Below are 16,800 nucleotides of genomic sequence, written 5' to 3'. Positions count from 1 at the left end.
CTGAGTTTGCTCGTATGCTGATCGACGCTCGCGCTCCGTGGACCTGCTTGCGCACCCTCGGCTCTTCTCTGCATGCGCTTCTGCTGTTGGACTATGTGCGCGAGTTATTTTAATTTTTTTTTAAAGAGAAAAATGCCGCTTGTTGCCGATCGCTAATTAGAATAATTCTTAACCCAAGTGTCTGTTTCTTTGTTCTTTCTTCCGGGTTGGCTTTCAATTTTCCAATCGTTTATATTTGGTGCCCCTGAGAGTTTCAGTTCCTTAAATTCCGTCTCCTCTAAGTTTTGCTTTCTTCAGTCATTCCTTCCCGGTTTGTTTATCCTTGTCGCCATTGTTTTATTGGCCGAATATTAATGATACTGGAGACCATCACCACATAAACTGCATCCTTTAATCACCTTCCATTAACTGACTCCTTCATTCCATATTCTAACATTCCCCATGACCTAGTAACATTCTAACATTCCCCATGACCTAGTAACATTCTAACATTCTGATGTCATTGAACAACAGTAGGTTAGTTGATAGAGAAGCAGTTGTAGTAGATGGGAGAAACGGATAGTGCTGTGGGCAGACAGAGAGGAAGCAGTGGGAGAAATAAGCAAGTACAGCGGTGTGGAACAGTCATTGGGCTGGCAGGTTACAGTTGAGGTCCAAAGTAGAAAGGAAAAAAAAAACACAACCAAAGTTGACTTTTCAAAACACACCCAAGTTTTAAAACCAGAACCAAATGCTTAGCTTTAACAAGTACTCTGACTTTGTAATATTCTTTTGCATTATCTGGAATAGTTATACACATCTACATTCTGCTGTTCCTACAGACCGAGGGACACTAATGAAACGGTGTCTGAGACTCCAATGGGGTCTTCAGCCAATAGATGAGTTTCCACTTCCCATATGTACTTCTCCCTCTGGAATGAAGGCCAAGGAGGTAGTGTGGACCCCTTGCATCTGGGATCCCCTTTCACATGGTCAGTTGACCCACAAGGATACCATTTACCACATGTTTTCTGGAATGGGTGCTTTTGCGACTGCCCTCTGTTTTGGCAACAGAGGTTTCACTAGCCTGACCTGGTTTCCCATTTGGTCTACCCTTCTGTTTGTGGCCCTCTTTTGGGTGGTTGGATTTAGAATTCTCTTCATCTTTCATGTGCTGCCTCCCCTCATCCTTTTTGTGAGTGGCTCCAGAATCCTTGTGAGTAGCCCTCTGTTAGGCGGAATTGCAGGCAATACCCTCTGGGAACACCACACACAGTTAGGACAACAGGTTTAAGCAAATGCCAACCTTTGGTGTAAGTCTGTACCACAGACCTTTCGTAGCGAGCTGAGCAGCCAGGCTCATCTCAAAAGGGAATGTGAGCAGTAGAAGTTACACAGAAGTATCACAATCACAGTGGTTCAAGTAGACCCTTACGCTCAAGGTTTCTTGGTAAAAATACTTAAACATTTATTTAACCAGTCATTTAGAAAACATTCACTAGTAGAAATCAACTAAATATTAAACACCAATATACTACAGTAACAAACTCTAAGTTATAGAGACAGTTTGTGCTCCCCTGAAATAGGAGCCAAATAGCACTTCATTACTTTTCAATGGGAATAAAAAGCAGAGGTTTGTACAAAGGGTTAGAAAACACTACTTTCAGATAATGCAAAGGTTCAATGTACCAGTAGGGTCAGTTCAATTCAATAGGCCAGGCCAAAGTCAATAGTCTAGTGTTCTTGGATAGGACCGCACAGTTCTGGAACAAATGGAGAAGGCTTTGTAAACGTTTTTAGAAGTAGTTCAGACCATAAAGCAAGCTATGTTGGGTCACAAGCTGATTAGGCCTGCGAGTTGGGAAAGTTTCACGAACTTCTACCACGAGAGTTGGGATCTCTCAACCATATGGCACAGTACCTTAACCTTAAAGTAGAGCAAAAAGATGCAGTTGAAGACGTTGGTTCCTGGCCGGTCCTGTAGGTCTCGCTGTTCCTGAGCCTCAGTCGTGGGGACAAGAGGGAGGACGTCGGGGGACTCCTGCACTACACGGCATCGTTGTCAGAGCAAAAAAAATGGCGTCACTTCAGCTCAAGTAGCTGTGGCTTCCAAACAAACTGGTGTCCTTCGCCAGTTCCGAGAATGGTATCCAGGCGTTTGCAGAGTTGATTGGTCCCACCAACTCAAAGGAAGAAGCTGTCCTTGAAGGAGCTTCTCTGTCGATTGGAGATCTGGCAATTCGGGGTTGCAGCAGGGCTTCACCGGGCAAACCAACGGTCCAGTGGTTGCAGCAGCCGTCCTCTTCCAGCTCGTCTTTGGTTTTTTCGTTCCAGTGGTCGACTCTGCCTTCTAGTCCTGGAGACTCGCCTTTTAAACAGTTTTCTCCCATTCTTTCCAGCCTAGCTGCCACTCACCTAGCAGGGTGGTTGTCCTTGCCGGACAGTCAGCCAGCCAATCACGCCAGACTGCATTTGTGTCTCCTACGAGACTAAGCAGAGGGAGTTTCGGGCACCTCCCTCACTTCCTGCCCACCTCAGACACTCGGGCGCCAGAAGCGGTCTTCAGTCCTGAAGCCCGCCAAAGGCTCACGAACAAAGGGACCAAACCTGTTTTGGCGCACAGAGTTAAACACCAGATGGACCTTTCCACAAAGAAATGGTGAAAAAAGATGACCGGAGTCTGTTTTTACAAAGGGGTCTTGGGCGTCATATTAAAAACATGGTGGCCCCTATTTTTAGCTACCGTTGTTCGTGGTCAGGGAAAATTATGGTAGTTCGTTATAAAACCACTGCCACCAGCCATTTCAATAGGAAAGGGTAGCTTTTGTCAGCGACAAGAGTGTTTATACATATGGGATACTAAGTAACCCCTCCATCACTCTATAGGAAGATAGTGTGTGCTGGGTCTATGAATTTAAAAAGACTAGTGAAATCAATCTAACTTTACATTCTCTGGGGAATAGTAGTTCATCCCAGAGAAGGTATTTGTCAGAGGAGAGGATAAAGGCAATCCTGGGCAAGGTGCAACGACTGTTGACCATGGAAGTGACCAGGGTGAGGTCCATCAAGTCCCTGCTCGGCATGATGTCGTCATGCATCTGCCTCGTGCGACTGTGCAGGTTGCAGATGCGGCCGCTGCAGGAGTTACTCGACGCCCGGTGGATACAAGTGGCGGGAAGCTTCGAAGACCAGATCTCCCTCAACAGGACTTTCCGTCAAGCGATCCAGTGGTGGGGCACCTGCACGCATCTAGCGGCGGGCATGAACTTCCAGACCCCAGCGCATCAGGAGACTGACGACGGACGGCTCCCTGGAGGGATGCGACGCGCACACCTGAGATATCCACACAAGAGGCCTTTGGCTCTCGGAGGAGAGGTCACTGCACATCAGCGTCATGGAGCTTTGGGCCGTGTTCTGGGCCCTCAGGGTCTTCCTTCCATCCCTCAAGGGCAAAGTGGTAAGGGTCTTCACTGACAACACCACCACAATGTTATACATCCGGAAGCAGGGGTGCACCAGATCCCCAGCTCTCTCCAAGGAAGCACAGGATCTGTGGCACTGGGCTGTGGCCCAGGGGATGTTCCTGGTACCCTTTCGCCTGGCAGGAGTAAAAACACTGTCGCCGACTCACTCAGCAGGGAGCTGCGCTCCTGCCACGAATGGGAGCTTGGGCAAGATCACGTAGATCTCCTATTCCGACGATGGGGCAATCCCCAATCGACCTGTTCGCGACAGTGACCCAAGTGCCGGAGGTTCGCCAGCAGGTTTCCCCAGCCTGGGAGCAGGGGGATGCATTTTCCTTCCCCTGGACAGCCTGTTCCTCTATGCGTTCCCACCATTGCCGTTGCTCCTGCGACTCATCAGTCAACTCAGACGTTCCCGGTGCAGGATGATCCTCGGCGTGGCCGAGGCAGATATGGTTCCCGGACCTTCTGGACATGTCGGCGTCCCCTCCAGTCAAGCTACCGATGGACATGAATCTCGCCAGGGAAGGAGGCGTGATCCTACATCACGACCCAGGATCGCTGAACCTGCAGGCCTGGCTCCTGCAGCACTAGAGTTAGGAGGCTACGACATCCCGGCGGACTGCAAGGAGGTACTTGCCAGGGCCAGGGCTTCCTCAACTCTAAAGTGCTATGGACATAAATGGAAGAGGTTCTCTGTCTGGTGCCGTGCACAGAAGATCAACCCTCATCGGATTACGGCCCCTAAGTGCTGCTGTACTTGCTGTCGCTGGCCAAGGCGGGGCTAGTGCATGCCTCCATCAAAATTCATCTGGTGGCTATCTCCCGCTACACCAGAACTCCGGGGCAGTTGTTGCTGTGGTCTCACCGTCTGGTGAAGGAGTTCATGAAAAGACTGGTCCGCTTGTTCCCGCCGGCGAAGGCTCCGGCCTCGGCGTGGGAGCTCAATGTGGTGCTGACCAGGCTCATGGGGCCGCCATTCGAGCCTTTCCATTCGGCGCTGCTGAAATTCCTATTGTGGAAGACAGCGTTTCTTGTGGCCATCACCTCTGCACGACCAGTGGGAGAGATCTAGGCCCTCTCCTGTAAGCCGCCGTACCTGACATTACACCAGACGAGGATAGTGCTGAGGATGCACCCCTCTTTCATGCCCAAAGTGCCGTCAGACTTCCATCTCAACGAGCCCTTGGTGTTGCCTGTTTTCTTCCCGTCGCCTTCGTTGACAGCTGAGAGGACTTTGCACTCGTTGGATGTGGCTAGAGCCCTGAAGTTCTACGTGGACCGCATGAAGAGTTTTCGGAAGACATCACAGCTGTTTGTGAACTTCGTCCCTGTGACCCAAGGGAAGGCCCTCTCCAAGGCTTCCATTTCCAGATGGCTTTCCGTCTGCATCATGCACTGTCACCGGTTGGCAAACAGACCGTTGCCCGGTTGTCCGAGAGCCCATTCGACCAGAGCGACCGCTGCTACTACGGCGTTCCTGTCTGGTGTGCCCCTGCTGGACATCTGCAGGGCAGCTACGTGGAGGTCGACGCACACCTTCACAAAATTCTACTGCGTCGACCGGGATTCCAGGGAGGAGTCAAGAGTCGGCCAAGCAGTGCTGCGCAACCTGTTCGCTTGAAGATGAGCCTGGTTAGGAGGTAAGAGATACTTAATGTTGAGCCTTGCCACCTCCCGTGGTTGTGCATGTGTCTACTGCTATTTATTCATGAGCATGTGAATCCATGCCAGACCCCATGTTGGAGAAGGAACAAGTTAGTTACCTGTAACAGTTGTTCTTAAGCATGGGTCTGGCATAGGTTCACTTGCGAACCCTCCTTCCAACCCCTCTGCGGCTCTTTTCCTGGTCCTACTGCCACTTTACGTGCTACCAAATCTGAAGATGGCTGCCAGATGAGGGGCTTAGGTAGAGGGCAGTCATTGGTTGTAGGCAGTATGACCCAGAGACCTGTGATTGGTTATTAGTAGAAAGACAGTTCAGAAACTAAACAGATTTTTTTTCTTTACCGAGGATTCCCAGCCTGATGACGGGGAATATTCATGTGAATCCATGCCAGACCCATGCTGGAGAACAGTTACAGGTAAGTAACTTGTTCCTTCCTTTACAGGGGTTTGATCTGCTCTAGTGACTGTATATATGTATTCTATTAGGTACTGTACAAAATTACTGACTATAAAAGTCCGACCCCACCAAAAGACCTAAAACGCACACCACAAAAAGTTCTAACTACCAAAACTTCTAACTTTTCGTGTTGTGTTTAGGTGTTTCAGTGGGGTCTGACTTGGGGGTGGGGGGCTGTCCCCCGCAACACCCTGCTCACTATACTTTACAGTTGCTGGGGAATCCCCTGCAGCTGCGCAGAAAAAAGAAAAGGACCCTGCGGCGACGGTTCCTGATCACGGAAGTGAAAGGCAACTGGCGCTGCAGGGACTCGACGCTTCTTCAAAGCTAAGTAGGGTGGGGGTGTGTTGTGGGTGGGGGTGTGTTGTGGGTGGGGGTGAGAGTTTTTATGGGTTTTTAATGTATGGTCGCATGGGAAATGTACAAACCTTTTGTGGTTTGTACATTTCTCATGCAAACCTTTCCGTCGCAGACTTTTCCGCGACGGAAAATTCACGCAGATCCTTCTATTGTTAGTGTTGTGTGATACTTATACCTGTTAGTAATTTTTCATAGTGGTAGGCCGTAAATAAATAGCTATTTTCATACATAATGTTTAAGTGTAATTTGTGACTCCCAATGTGTGTACTCATTGTGGACCCTTTACAAGCTCACCACCTCTTGAGACTTGGCCTCGACCTCTGTCACTTCTACGTTGAACTGGCTTGGCTACAGCTCCCAGAGTTGTCCTTGTCACAATATCAGTTGTTCTTCTATGCATCTGTCCCCCTGTCCAGAGTATAGAAAATCAGTCCTAACAATAAGCCACATTGTTTAATCTAGCAGGCGCATCAAATAGGACTGAGGTGTGGTGTCGGAGTGCGGAGTGAAGGGAACGTATGCTCCCGGTGCCACGCCCCCATGCATGGTTAAATTTAAAGGGGAAAAGACATGTTGTCTGGTGTAAAAGGTTCTGTTCCTGTCCCTAGTAAGGGACATAATACAGTAGGAGGAAAGGGCACTATGGACTATGATTAGGAGTATGTCAGTCACTACAGTGAGTAATTTATAATTTCTATTTGCACTCCTTCATATGTAATCCTGCTTTCAAGGGCTTTTCTTCAAGAACCTTTGTTACAGCTGTTCTAAAACCATTTCCATGCAATAGTCTTATATTTTACTTTTACTTAATAAAACCCCTTTACTTGTTTCCAGTGTCAGTTGTGTTCAGTCTGCTCACTCTTTTGCTCACTCTTTTGTTTAACCAGACCAAACTGACAATTAGCTTGTTCACAACTGGTAAGGCCTCTTAGAAGCCTCCAACAGGATTTTCTCAAAATCCAGTTTAACATCCGGCTTTACCTGCTGCTATGAAACTGCCTGCATTTGTGGGTATCCGCTTGGGAAAGTGTTCTTGCTCCCTTCTGAGGCTGGGTAGGGAATGTGTTTGGTCTTCACTGCTGTAATTCACATTCTCATGCTTCCAATTTTTCGCACCTCTTTCCTCTGCAGGAGAATGTTGTTGAAGACTTCATGATTGTGGACCCGAAGCATCACCGACACTTTGTCATCCGACGCGGGCAAGTTCTTCGGGAGATTGCCTTTGAGTATGGCAATGTAATGGTCAGCTTTCCTCGCTCCGGTGCCCAAAGTGACAAGGTCACCTTGAAGGGAGCCAAGGAATGTGTGGAGGCAGCCAAGCATCGCATTGGGGAAATAATAGATGACCTGGTACAGTACATTTCCTCTTATTCTTTTTGCATTTAACTATTTCATATGTTCGCAAACTGCTATTGGCTGTTTTTCTGCCCATAGATGAATTTGTTTGCTTGGGGCACCTTACTGCACTTCTTGGTTCTGTAATCTCTCAGACCTGCATTTCTTTCAATGACGTGACTACCCTCCCCAGAAGTAATTTGCATGTAGCTAGCTGTAATTTCTTCCCATTAATTAAGTTGCCTTCTCCAGCATGGGGTCCAACATGGATTCACATGCTCATGAATATTCCCCATCAGGCTGGTAATCCTTGGTAAAACTGTATTTCTCCTCTAAACCAATCACTGTACTCTGGGTCATACTGCCCCATCCAATGACAGTCCTTCCCGAAGCTCCACCCCTGGTGGCCATCTTCAGATTTTTACTGCACGCTTTAGTTTTGGGAGTCCTCCAGTTGCTCTCCGTGCTAATTTAATGTTTTTTGCAAATTGTGTAAAAAATAATTTGAATTCTGGATTATTTTTGCGTTATTGTCTTCGACGGACAGAGACCGGCAGCAGGGCTCTGCTAACAGCAAAGACCTTCATCCACTGTCAGATCATCAAAGTTTTGAGAATGCCCGGCCTCAGGCCTACTTCACGCCTTTTCAGCATGTCTGAAGAGAAGGAAGGTCTAAGCCTCTTCAAACGCTGCACGAAGTGTGGTTTAAGACACACCTTCGTGCAAGATCGGCTCCATAAATGCTTATAATTGATATAGCAGATTGTCGTCATGGCTCAAGTCGAGCTAGGCCATTGATGCAGCCTCCGGGCCTGGTCAAGCCTCATCCAGGACCGGCCGGTCCGAGGAGTGTTTTCCCTCCGGGAGGAGGTTGAGATACTTTGAGGACACCCCACTTGCGAGGGTTCAAGAGAAGGCAAAACTCTGTGACGCTAGCTCCGCTGGGTACGCCTGTTAAGGAGAATTCTCATTTCTGTGCTAATTCCCTTCTACCTTAGAGACCCCCAGCTCTTTGGTTGAACTTTATGACTTTTAATTTTTATCCTCGAGTGAGACCTTTTTCTCACTCTCAATTATTTTTTTTCAGATTTGGACTCTTGTTTCTTTTGGTTCTGGGGTCTGCCAAACTCCATAGGCATCATCTTTTTGTATTGACACATCACCTTCAGTGCAGTGTCACAGAGAAGCCCTTTGGATTTGTCTTGAGTTTTAAATACCTTCTCTTGGGTAAACTTCTGTTCCCAAGAGTAGTAAAGTGAATTTGACTTTACTTAGCAGTTTTTCCTATGTAGGTTCAGTACAAACCATCTTATGTGGAAGCACTGCGGGGTTAACTTAGTAGCCCCTTTTCCTACTTTTTCATGTAACATTTTTATGTACTTATGTCCCATCCCCTTTCCTCCATACTGCACAGGCGTCCCTCGCAAGGGACGGGAGATGGAACCTTTTTCACCAAAAAAACACCTTCATCCTCTTTAAATTTAGAGGTGCGCGGGGGTGCGGCCCTGGGAGCATGCACTGCGCTGCCCTGACTCTGCCCTCTGGCGCCACACCTCGGTCCCCTTTTTCTGCGTCGACGGGAACGGGCCGAATTCACCAGCGCTCCTGGGTTTGGCTTCGGCATGTAATTCCACACGCGGATACTTCTTTGTCTTTTTTGTCTTTTTATCATTCAGGTACTCAGTCATCAGGCGTCACTCTCCTCCCTGGCACATGTCGACTTCTATAGGGTTCAGCAGGTGTCCATCCTGCAACGGGCTCTTCCCGATTAAAGACTCCCACAACCTCTGCCTATGGGGCCTTGGTCCTGACCACGGCTGGCAAGCTTGTACCGCGTAAGATGTGCTTTCCTCAAGGTCTCTGAAGAACAGACTGGCCAGGTGGGGGAAACTCTTCCACAGTTCGCCTCCAGAGGACCCAAAGGACTTTGTCTATCATCAATCCAAGCCCAAGGTGTAGGGCTGCTCTTTTCCAGTGCACCCCGCAAGAAGACTCCTTCCCAAAGACTCGCCCGCGCAGGAGGGCCTGCCTTTGTCCTGGTACTAGCACAAGTACTGAGGCTATATCAGCTACTAGCCAACAGGCCAAGGGATCAGTAGATTGTGGCGGTGCTGAGTGACCGGAAGGTCCTTTTACTGTGTCGTCACCCGAGGTGCTACGCCCTAATACCGACCTGTCAGAGGGGTTGTCTTTACGCAGTTTTACCGACGGATCCGCCCAGGGCTTAACGCCTACGGGGCCTCGGCTGAGAAACAGGGTAGTGCCCATGGTCCACACTCAAGAGTCCTGGATGGGTAGGGGTCCAGTGAGCCAAGCGAAAGGACGCAGGCATGTGGAAGGCAGCTCGACAAAATGGCTGCCGCGCCAGAAAATCCAGACATCTGGCTGACGCCCCTCCAGGGAAGGCAGTTGGAGGATCATGTGTCAAGGTGGGACTGGTATCAACCAGGTATGTGACCTACAGCTTACCCTTCCTTTGTGCAAGGCAGGTTCCCGCTGCGTCCATATGGGCAGGGCATGCAACGGCTCCAGCAGCCGCCCGCTACCCCGTCAGTACCCCCTAGCACCAATCCAGCCTGCAAGGACAGGTTCTTTGAAAAGTTCCTTGGGCTCATGAAGTCTCGACAGATGGGGGTCCTCCTCGGGGACGCCATCAGGGACTTGCTCCCTCCAATGGCTCTGGCGCCTCCTGCCCCAGTACTGGCCCCTCCGGTTCCTGCTCAGCCTCAGCAGCCCGCTCCGGCCCCCTCAACCAATTCTGCAGGCGGTTCCATACCAGCCTCTGCACCTCAGCCCGCAACTCCTCGCACCCCCCACTCCCTCCGGTGCTGCACCCTCCAGACCCACAGGTGGACACAGATGCGGAGGAGGACCCCGACACGCCACCTTCATCCAAGGCCTTCCACAAACGTTTGGCAGGGCTTGCAGAGTACTTGGGCCTTCTTCAACCCGAGGTTGAGCAACCAGGAGAGGGAGGGTCCTCACGCTACGCTGTGGCCAGAACGGGGATCCCGATGCAGAAGGACGTGGTTGCCTTGGCCAAGAAGGGTTGGCTCAAGCCCCACTCAGCCCAGCTGGTGAATAAACGCTTGGACACCAAGTACAGGCAGATGGAGGGGGGGATACACTCTTGCTAGCGGCCCATCTTCAGCCACACTCCTCTGTGATCGCTGCAGCATTACTGTACTCCAATCCGGTCATCCTCAGCCGCCTCCTCCACGGTGCTGCTAGGCAAGGAGGAGAAGATCTTGGAGGCGTACGGGAAGAAGCTGTAGCCCAACACGTCCTTCCACCTGTGTCAAGCCAACGCGGATGCCATGCTGGCAGCAGTTAACCAGAGGCTCTGGCGGTAAATTGTGGTTCTGATGCTTGTTAATCTGCTTAGAATCACATGCTGTGCAAATTTCTGTGGTAACTGCAGAGTATTGCATCTTGTCTTTCGGGGACCGAAAGGGGACGTTGGCATAGGCGTGTCTGTCACACTATCCCTATTGTGATGTGTAGTGTACCCAAAATCCCTCACGCGCCTAGGTCCCTCAATTTTGTTTTTCCATCCAGATAAGTGGTCGTGGTCGCCCTATAGCAGAGCTCTTACATAAGAGACATTGTTTATCTTAAACCAACTTGTCGGTTATTCCCCCTTAAGTCACTTTGACGAAGACTGCGGGGGATTTGTCTACAGCGGTGGATTTCGGCACCTAAGATCCGGCGGCTGGGACATCCACGTGGCCGGGCCCTCTGGCTGGCCTTCACAGTAGGGAGAGTGGGGTCTGCGTGGCCATATTTTCGTTATTTCTTTCCTCTTTCCCCCTCTATCCTCTAGGTCTGTTCATCTTTCCCTTTTGCTTTTAGGTTCTGCCCTAAATGTAGGGTCATATACCCTTTGAAGGGCGAGCACAGGACGTGCAACTCCTGTCTCCCCTTAAATCACGACGAGAAGCGGTGTGCGGTTTGTAAACTCCTTCTGCCTAAGACCCTTAAGGAGCGCTGTGATGGACCTCGAGGCGGACACTTCTAGGTCCGCCACACCCGTGCCTGACCCTTCAAGGCCTGACACTAGTCTCGCTTCAGGGACAACACCTGGCGACGGGGGCGTACAAAGCATGCATTACACTAAACACACAACCCCTCCACCTATTTCGACGGTATGTCGGAAAAGGTGAAAGCGCCAGCAGGGCCGTCAAATTTCGGCGGATTCCTCTGATCGTTCAGATCAACAGCCTTCCCTGCATCCGCAGCAGCATTTTGCGACTGGGCATTCCAAACCAAATAAGGGCGCTACCCCTGAAAGAGGTTAACACGTTGAAGCGCAGAATTTCAACGCTCAGACGGTCCCGAAAGGCCCGGCAGGCCCAAAAACTACTACTAGGCCTCAAGGCGAAGAAAAACCTACCGGTAGGCCCTCTAACGCCACGGTAGGCGGTAAATCTACCGATAGACCTTCGGACCTACTAACTCGCACCGTTCCGGTGGTAATTGAACACAGTATCGCAAGAATTACTTCGGCGGTTGGGCTTATACCTATTCCGTCGAATAACATGGGGCAAGCCGCGGACAAATCTATAGATACACAATGGTGCCCAGATTCTCGTGAGACCTATGAGGACAGTCAAGAGCCTCTTTCCAATACTCTTGAGTAACACATTTCGGTGCAAGGGGCGGAAGACAATGTTTTTCCACCCGTAGGCCCATCTGGTTCCTCTAAGTGGACAAGGGAGAAATTTGAAGGGTGCATGGATTGTTTTGAAAAAATTAGAATTTTTTTTTTTTCTGAACATCCTTCATCAGAATGCTTTTACGGTAAGTACTGCAAGTCATTTCGGCGCAGAGCAATTACGATTCAAGGCGGGGTTGGCAGAGGGCAAGATTGTGGCACAGGACATCATGGAGTCCTCCGTGGCCCACATTGACACCTGGCCGTGCTATCTGTATTGCCACAGACATGAGAAGAATGACCTGGCTCCATGCTACACAATTCTACCCGGATGTCCAGGAATGAATACTAGACTTTCATTTTGAGGGGGGTGACCGCTTCCACTCCACAATGGGTGAGGAGCTGGATAAAAAGAAAAACCGCTCTGAAATGTCAAGTCTTTATCCATCCTTACAAAGACCACGCCCAAACCGTACACCCAATCACAGCAGCGCTCTGAGAAGGCACAAACTTACGGCAAGTTCTGCGACTTCCAATGATCGGAAGTTCAGGCAGCCTGACCCTTTTGCCGTCCCAGCATCGCCGCAAACAACAAAAGGGGGGAGGGGAGGTCTTTTTCCTGTCCTCCCTCCTCCGCAACAGCCTCAGAAGGAAAGGAGGCATGACACCTCTCCGGGTCCACTTGTCTCCAGTGGGGGGGCAGGCTTGCCCTCCTTGTACATTTCTTTCGCCAGAATTCTGCAGACCCCTGGATCTTCGCTGTAGTCTACAGGGGGTACCGCCTCCCTATCCCAGCCTCTTCTCCCTCCTCCCCTCCACAGGTTGGAACTCTTTTGGCGGAGATCCTGTCGCTCGTTGAGAGCTAGTGGAGAACAAAAAGGGCTCCAACCACAGATGTAACTCTTAACACTATCCTAATGTCGGAGTGTCTGCATGATTCTATTGTGAATTATTTCAAAGTGGGGTTTCAAATAGTAAACCAAGTATCCTTTACATGCATAATCAGATCGCCATATATGGCAGAAAGAGGCACAAATCCCTCATTCTTAGTCATTATCAATTTGAATTAACCATTGTTTATTTATTTTAGCCAAAAAGTCATAAGCCATAACTGGCTGGTTTGTAAGTAGAAAAAACAGACAAAAATACAATATGGGGAACAATATTTTCAGTGAATATTTTCGCTTTTCAATAGTCACATAGTGGGTTAGTATCAATTAGGTGCACAAAAGACATTTGTGTATAATAAGAAAACAAAAAAGATATTTGCATTTATAACTAGGAATTGTTCAATATTGATACAGAACCAATAGAGGGAGCATACTGGCCAATTGTCTGGTCCCCCAGTTTCAACGAGGGCTGGCTAAAGCCCCTGTTTAGGGCTGGGTGTCTAACCAGTCAGGTATAGAGGGTCGACTTGAATTTAGTCAAATCAGAGCCAAGTGAAATTGACCCAAAAATGCGTATTAGTAGTACACAACAAAAACAGGGGAAACAGATATTGGCGAAACACCTGATTTGTCAGTCCACAAGTAACGCAAGGTGCATAAATCGCCCCGCTAAACTTAGAGGTACTGAGTGGTCACATCAGGGTTTGAATTAAATTTCACATAGAGGACCAAAACCATCGGTCTACGCCAGGGGGAGGGGCCCCCTATCTAGTTGGGAAGGACAATACAGCACATGGGTTGTTTGGCCTTTGGGCGTTTCGGCTGGAAATTAGAACGCCTTCGTCTGGGCCTCCGGTATGGAGATCTCTGTAGTATGAGAGAAAGGAGAAAGAAAGAGGAAAGGAGGGTGAGATCTACATGTCATTGCATTGCCTATTGAAAGCACAAAGGAGCTAAAAATAAGAAGGCACTGCTGCCTAGCATGCAATCTAAGTAAAAGATACTTATTAGAGTAACACCAAAAATATCAGCTATAGTCTGATATGTTAAAAACATAATGGAGTTGCGAAGAGGCCAACCTGTAGGGTGGGAACCACTAATCTTCACTGTAAGGGGGGCGGAATCCTGTGATCACTGAATCCAGACATAAAGTTGCTGGCTAAGGACCCCGCGTGATGGAAACCACTTCAGGAAAGTTTAATCCAGTAAGTGAAGGGACAGATCATCTCAAAGATTAAGAATTTGGAAAACAAATGTTAAAATAGCACTGTGGAATCAGAATATGTATGTGAGGGGCTCAAAATAAAACAAAAGGGGGCAAGAACAAGTACATTGCTTGCTATGTAATTTGAGATTAAAGGTAACTGTACCTTTGTAAGATGTCGTAAAAAGAGGAGTAAAAAAGGGTGAAGAAGTGCAGTCGTGCTGAGGAGCTCCAGGATACTGTTCTCTGATAGCACGTTGTATAAACCCCAGGGGTAATGCTGACAGGAGTAAACAAAAAGAAAAGCGGTGTCAACGTGGTCGAGGTACTCGAGTGGTAACAAACTAAACGAAATAGGGGCTGGTATAAAGACTCTTGAGCGCTCAAGTGCTTACCTAGAGATAAAGCAGGCTCGTCGAGAGCTTGTTAGTGGAGAAAGTCCCAGCATCCCAGCGAGGATTGGGTTTTTACTCCAGTATTTTCGCCATTCAGAAAGAACCAGGCGGGCCTCGGAGTTGTGCTGGACCTTTCCACCCTCAACCTCGACCTACCTCTACAAAAATGCAAGATGGTTATGCCAGCTTTGATAAGCAGACATTGTGCAATGGGAGACTGGATGTGTTCCCTCGATCTGAAGGACGCGTACCTACACGTCCCGATCTGGCAGCCTCATCGTTCCTTTCTACGCTTCAGGATCATGAGCCACCATTTCCAATACAAGGTGCTTCCTTTCGGGCTCAACTCAGCCCCCAGGGTTGTTAGCAGGCTGATGAACTCTGTGACGGCCCTCCTCAGGTCGCAGGGACACCACATCTACCCGTACCTCGACGACTTACTCGTCGAGGCTACATCTCCGGAGGCAGCGCACCATACTTCCCACGCTCTTATGAACACACTGCACGAGCTGGGTTTTTCACTCAGCCTCAAGAAGTCGCAGCTGCAGCCCACGCAGAGACTGATCTTCTTGGGCGTCATTTGGGACACATGCTCAGAGTAAGTTTTTCCCTCGGAGGACAAGATCACAGCCATCAAGAGGGCCACGGCGCACTTCCTCAGCAGAGAAGTGACCTCAGCTTGATGGTACCAACACCTACTGGGCCTCATGGCAGCAGTCCTCTTGGTTGTCCCCCACACAAGACTCCGGATGAGGCTAATACAGCTGCACATTGCAGCATCTTGGAACAAGGAACGGGGCCATAAGTCAAAGATCAACGCTCCTCCGTCGCTTCACCCAGACCTCACATGGTGGTCCAGGGACTGCAACCTGCGGACGGGCAAGTGTTGGGGAGCATTCTCAAAAAATGTGTTAATTCCCTCCACCTTAGAGACCCCTAGCAACTTTGCTGGATTTTGAGGACTTGATTATTTTACCTGGAGAGAGTGAGACCCTTTTTTTCCCCACTCTCTCATGTATTGGTTGTGGAGTCTAACCAACTCCATAGGCAGCTTTTACAATTGTCACAAAGCACCTTCAGTGCAGTGCCACAGGGAAGACCTCGACATTTCCCAAGGTTTAGATACCTTCTCTAGGATCAACTACTGTTTCCCAGGGCAGTAAAGTGAAATTGGCTTTACTTGGCATTGTACTTGCTAGACCCAGCACACCCTATCTTACAATAGAGTGCTGAAGGGGTTACTTGGTATACCCTGTGTCTAAATGTTCATGTAACATTTTTGATGTTACCCTTTCCTCAATTGACTGGATGGTGGCAGTGGTTTGTTTTTGAACTACCTAGGTTTACATTTACTGTGACAGTTTGCGGACCCGGTAACGTTAACCGTGGGAGCCATCTTTTTCAAAATGGCGACCAGCCATCTGTGCTAAAATGGTGCCCGGTCTTCTTTTTTCACCAGGTCTTTGTGGAAAGGTCCTTCTAGAGAGTTTCTCTGCGCACCAAACCAGGTTTGGTCTCTTTGTTCATTTCGCCTTTGGCAGGGTTTCTGAGAGAAACCCGCCTCTGGCGCCTGAGTGTCTAGGGTAGGCAGGAAGTGAGGGAGGTGCCCGAAAATCCCTGTGCTTAGTCTCCTAGCAGACCCAAGTGCACTCTGTGGTAATTGGCTGGCTGACTGTCCGGCGAGGACGGCCACCCTGCTGGGTGAGTGACAGCTAGGCTGGAATGAATGGGAGAGAACTGAATAAAAGGCAAGTCTATTGGCTTGGAAGACAGAGTTGACCACTGAACAAAGGAACCGAAGAAGAGCTTGAAGAGGACGCCTGCTGCTACTCCTGGACCGTTGGTTTGCCCTGGTGAAGCCCTTCTGCAGTGACTACTTGCCAAGTTCGCATCGACAGAGAAGCCCTGCAAGGATGACTTCTCCCTTTTGAGTTGGTGAGACCAATCAACTCCCAAATAAGCCACCTGGACACCCACCTCAGACTGGTTGAATTTCCTCAGTTGCTGCAGGAAACCGAAGCGCCAGGGAGAGGGACACCAGATTGTGGGCGTTGCTTCTAAACTGGCCAAAAGCTTTTGGAAGATCCTCAGGACTCCCACAAAGTAGTACTGAACAAGTCTGATCCCTCCACCGCCCCGACCCCTCCCTCAGTCGAGTGCTGGACCTCAGATGTGAGGAAAGTCCACCTTGACAGCCAGGAACCGTGCTTATTGCTATTTGCTGTAACGCAAGGAGCTGAAACGCAAAACAGCCACTGAAAGTAAAGTTTGCCGGTTGCCAGTTTTGACAGTACTGGTGTAGTGCAGGAGTCCCCCAACGTCCTCCCTCTTGTCCCCATGACTGAGGCTCAGCAACAGTGGGATCTGCAGAGCTGCACAGGAACAGAATTCTTG

At 49.3% G+C, this 16,800-nt stretch overlaps 1 protein-coding gene across 2 annotated transcripts in view; it reads left to right on the top strand.

Moving 5' to 3' along the window:
• HDLBP (high density lipoprotein binding protein) overlaps nt 1–16,800 on the top strand; it is an 829,415-nt gene that overhangs the window by 581,706 nt on the left and 230,909 nt on the right. For both annotated transcript variants that reach the window (XM_069618106.1, XM_069618107.1), the window contains exon 19: nt 7,060–7,278. In XM_069618106.1, coding sequence (XP_069474207.1) covers nt 7,060–7,278 — 219 coding nt within the window. The remainder of the gene's footprint in view (nt 1–7,059; nt 7,279–16,800) is intronic.

The sequence above is a fragment of the Ambystoma mexicanum genome, chromosome 10 (assembly GCF_040938575.1).
Source record: "Ambystoma mexicanum isolate Mex_15411 chromosome 10, UKY_AmexF1_1, whole genome shotgun sequence".
Lineage (NCBI taxonomy): Eukaryota > Metazoa > Chordata > Amphibia > Caudata > Ambystomatidae > Ambystoma > Ambystoma mexicanum.
Note: the sequence above shows the minus strand (reverse complement) of the source record. Positions and strands in the feature narration are given on the sequence as shown.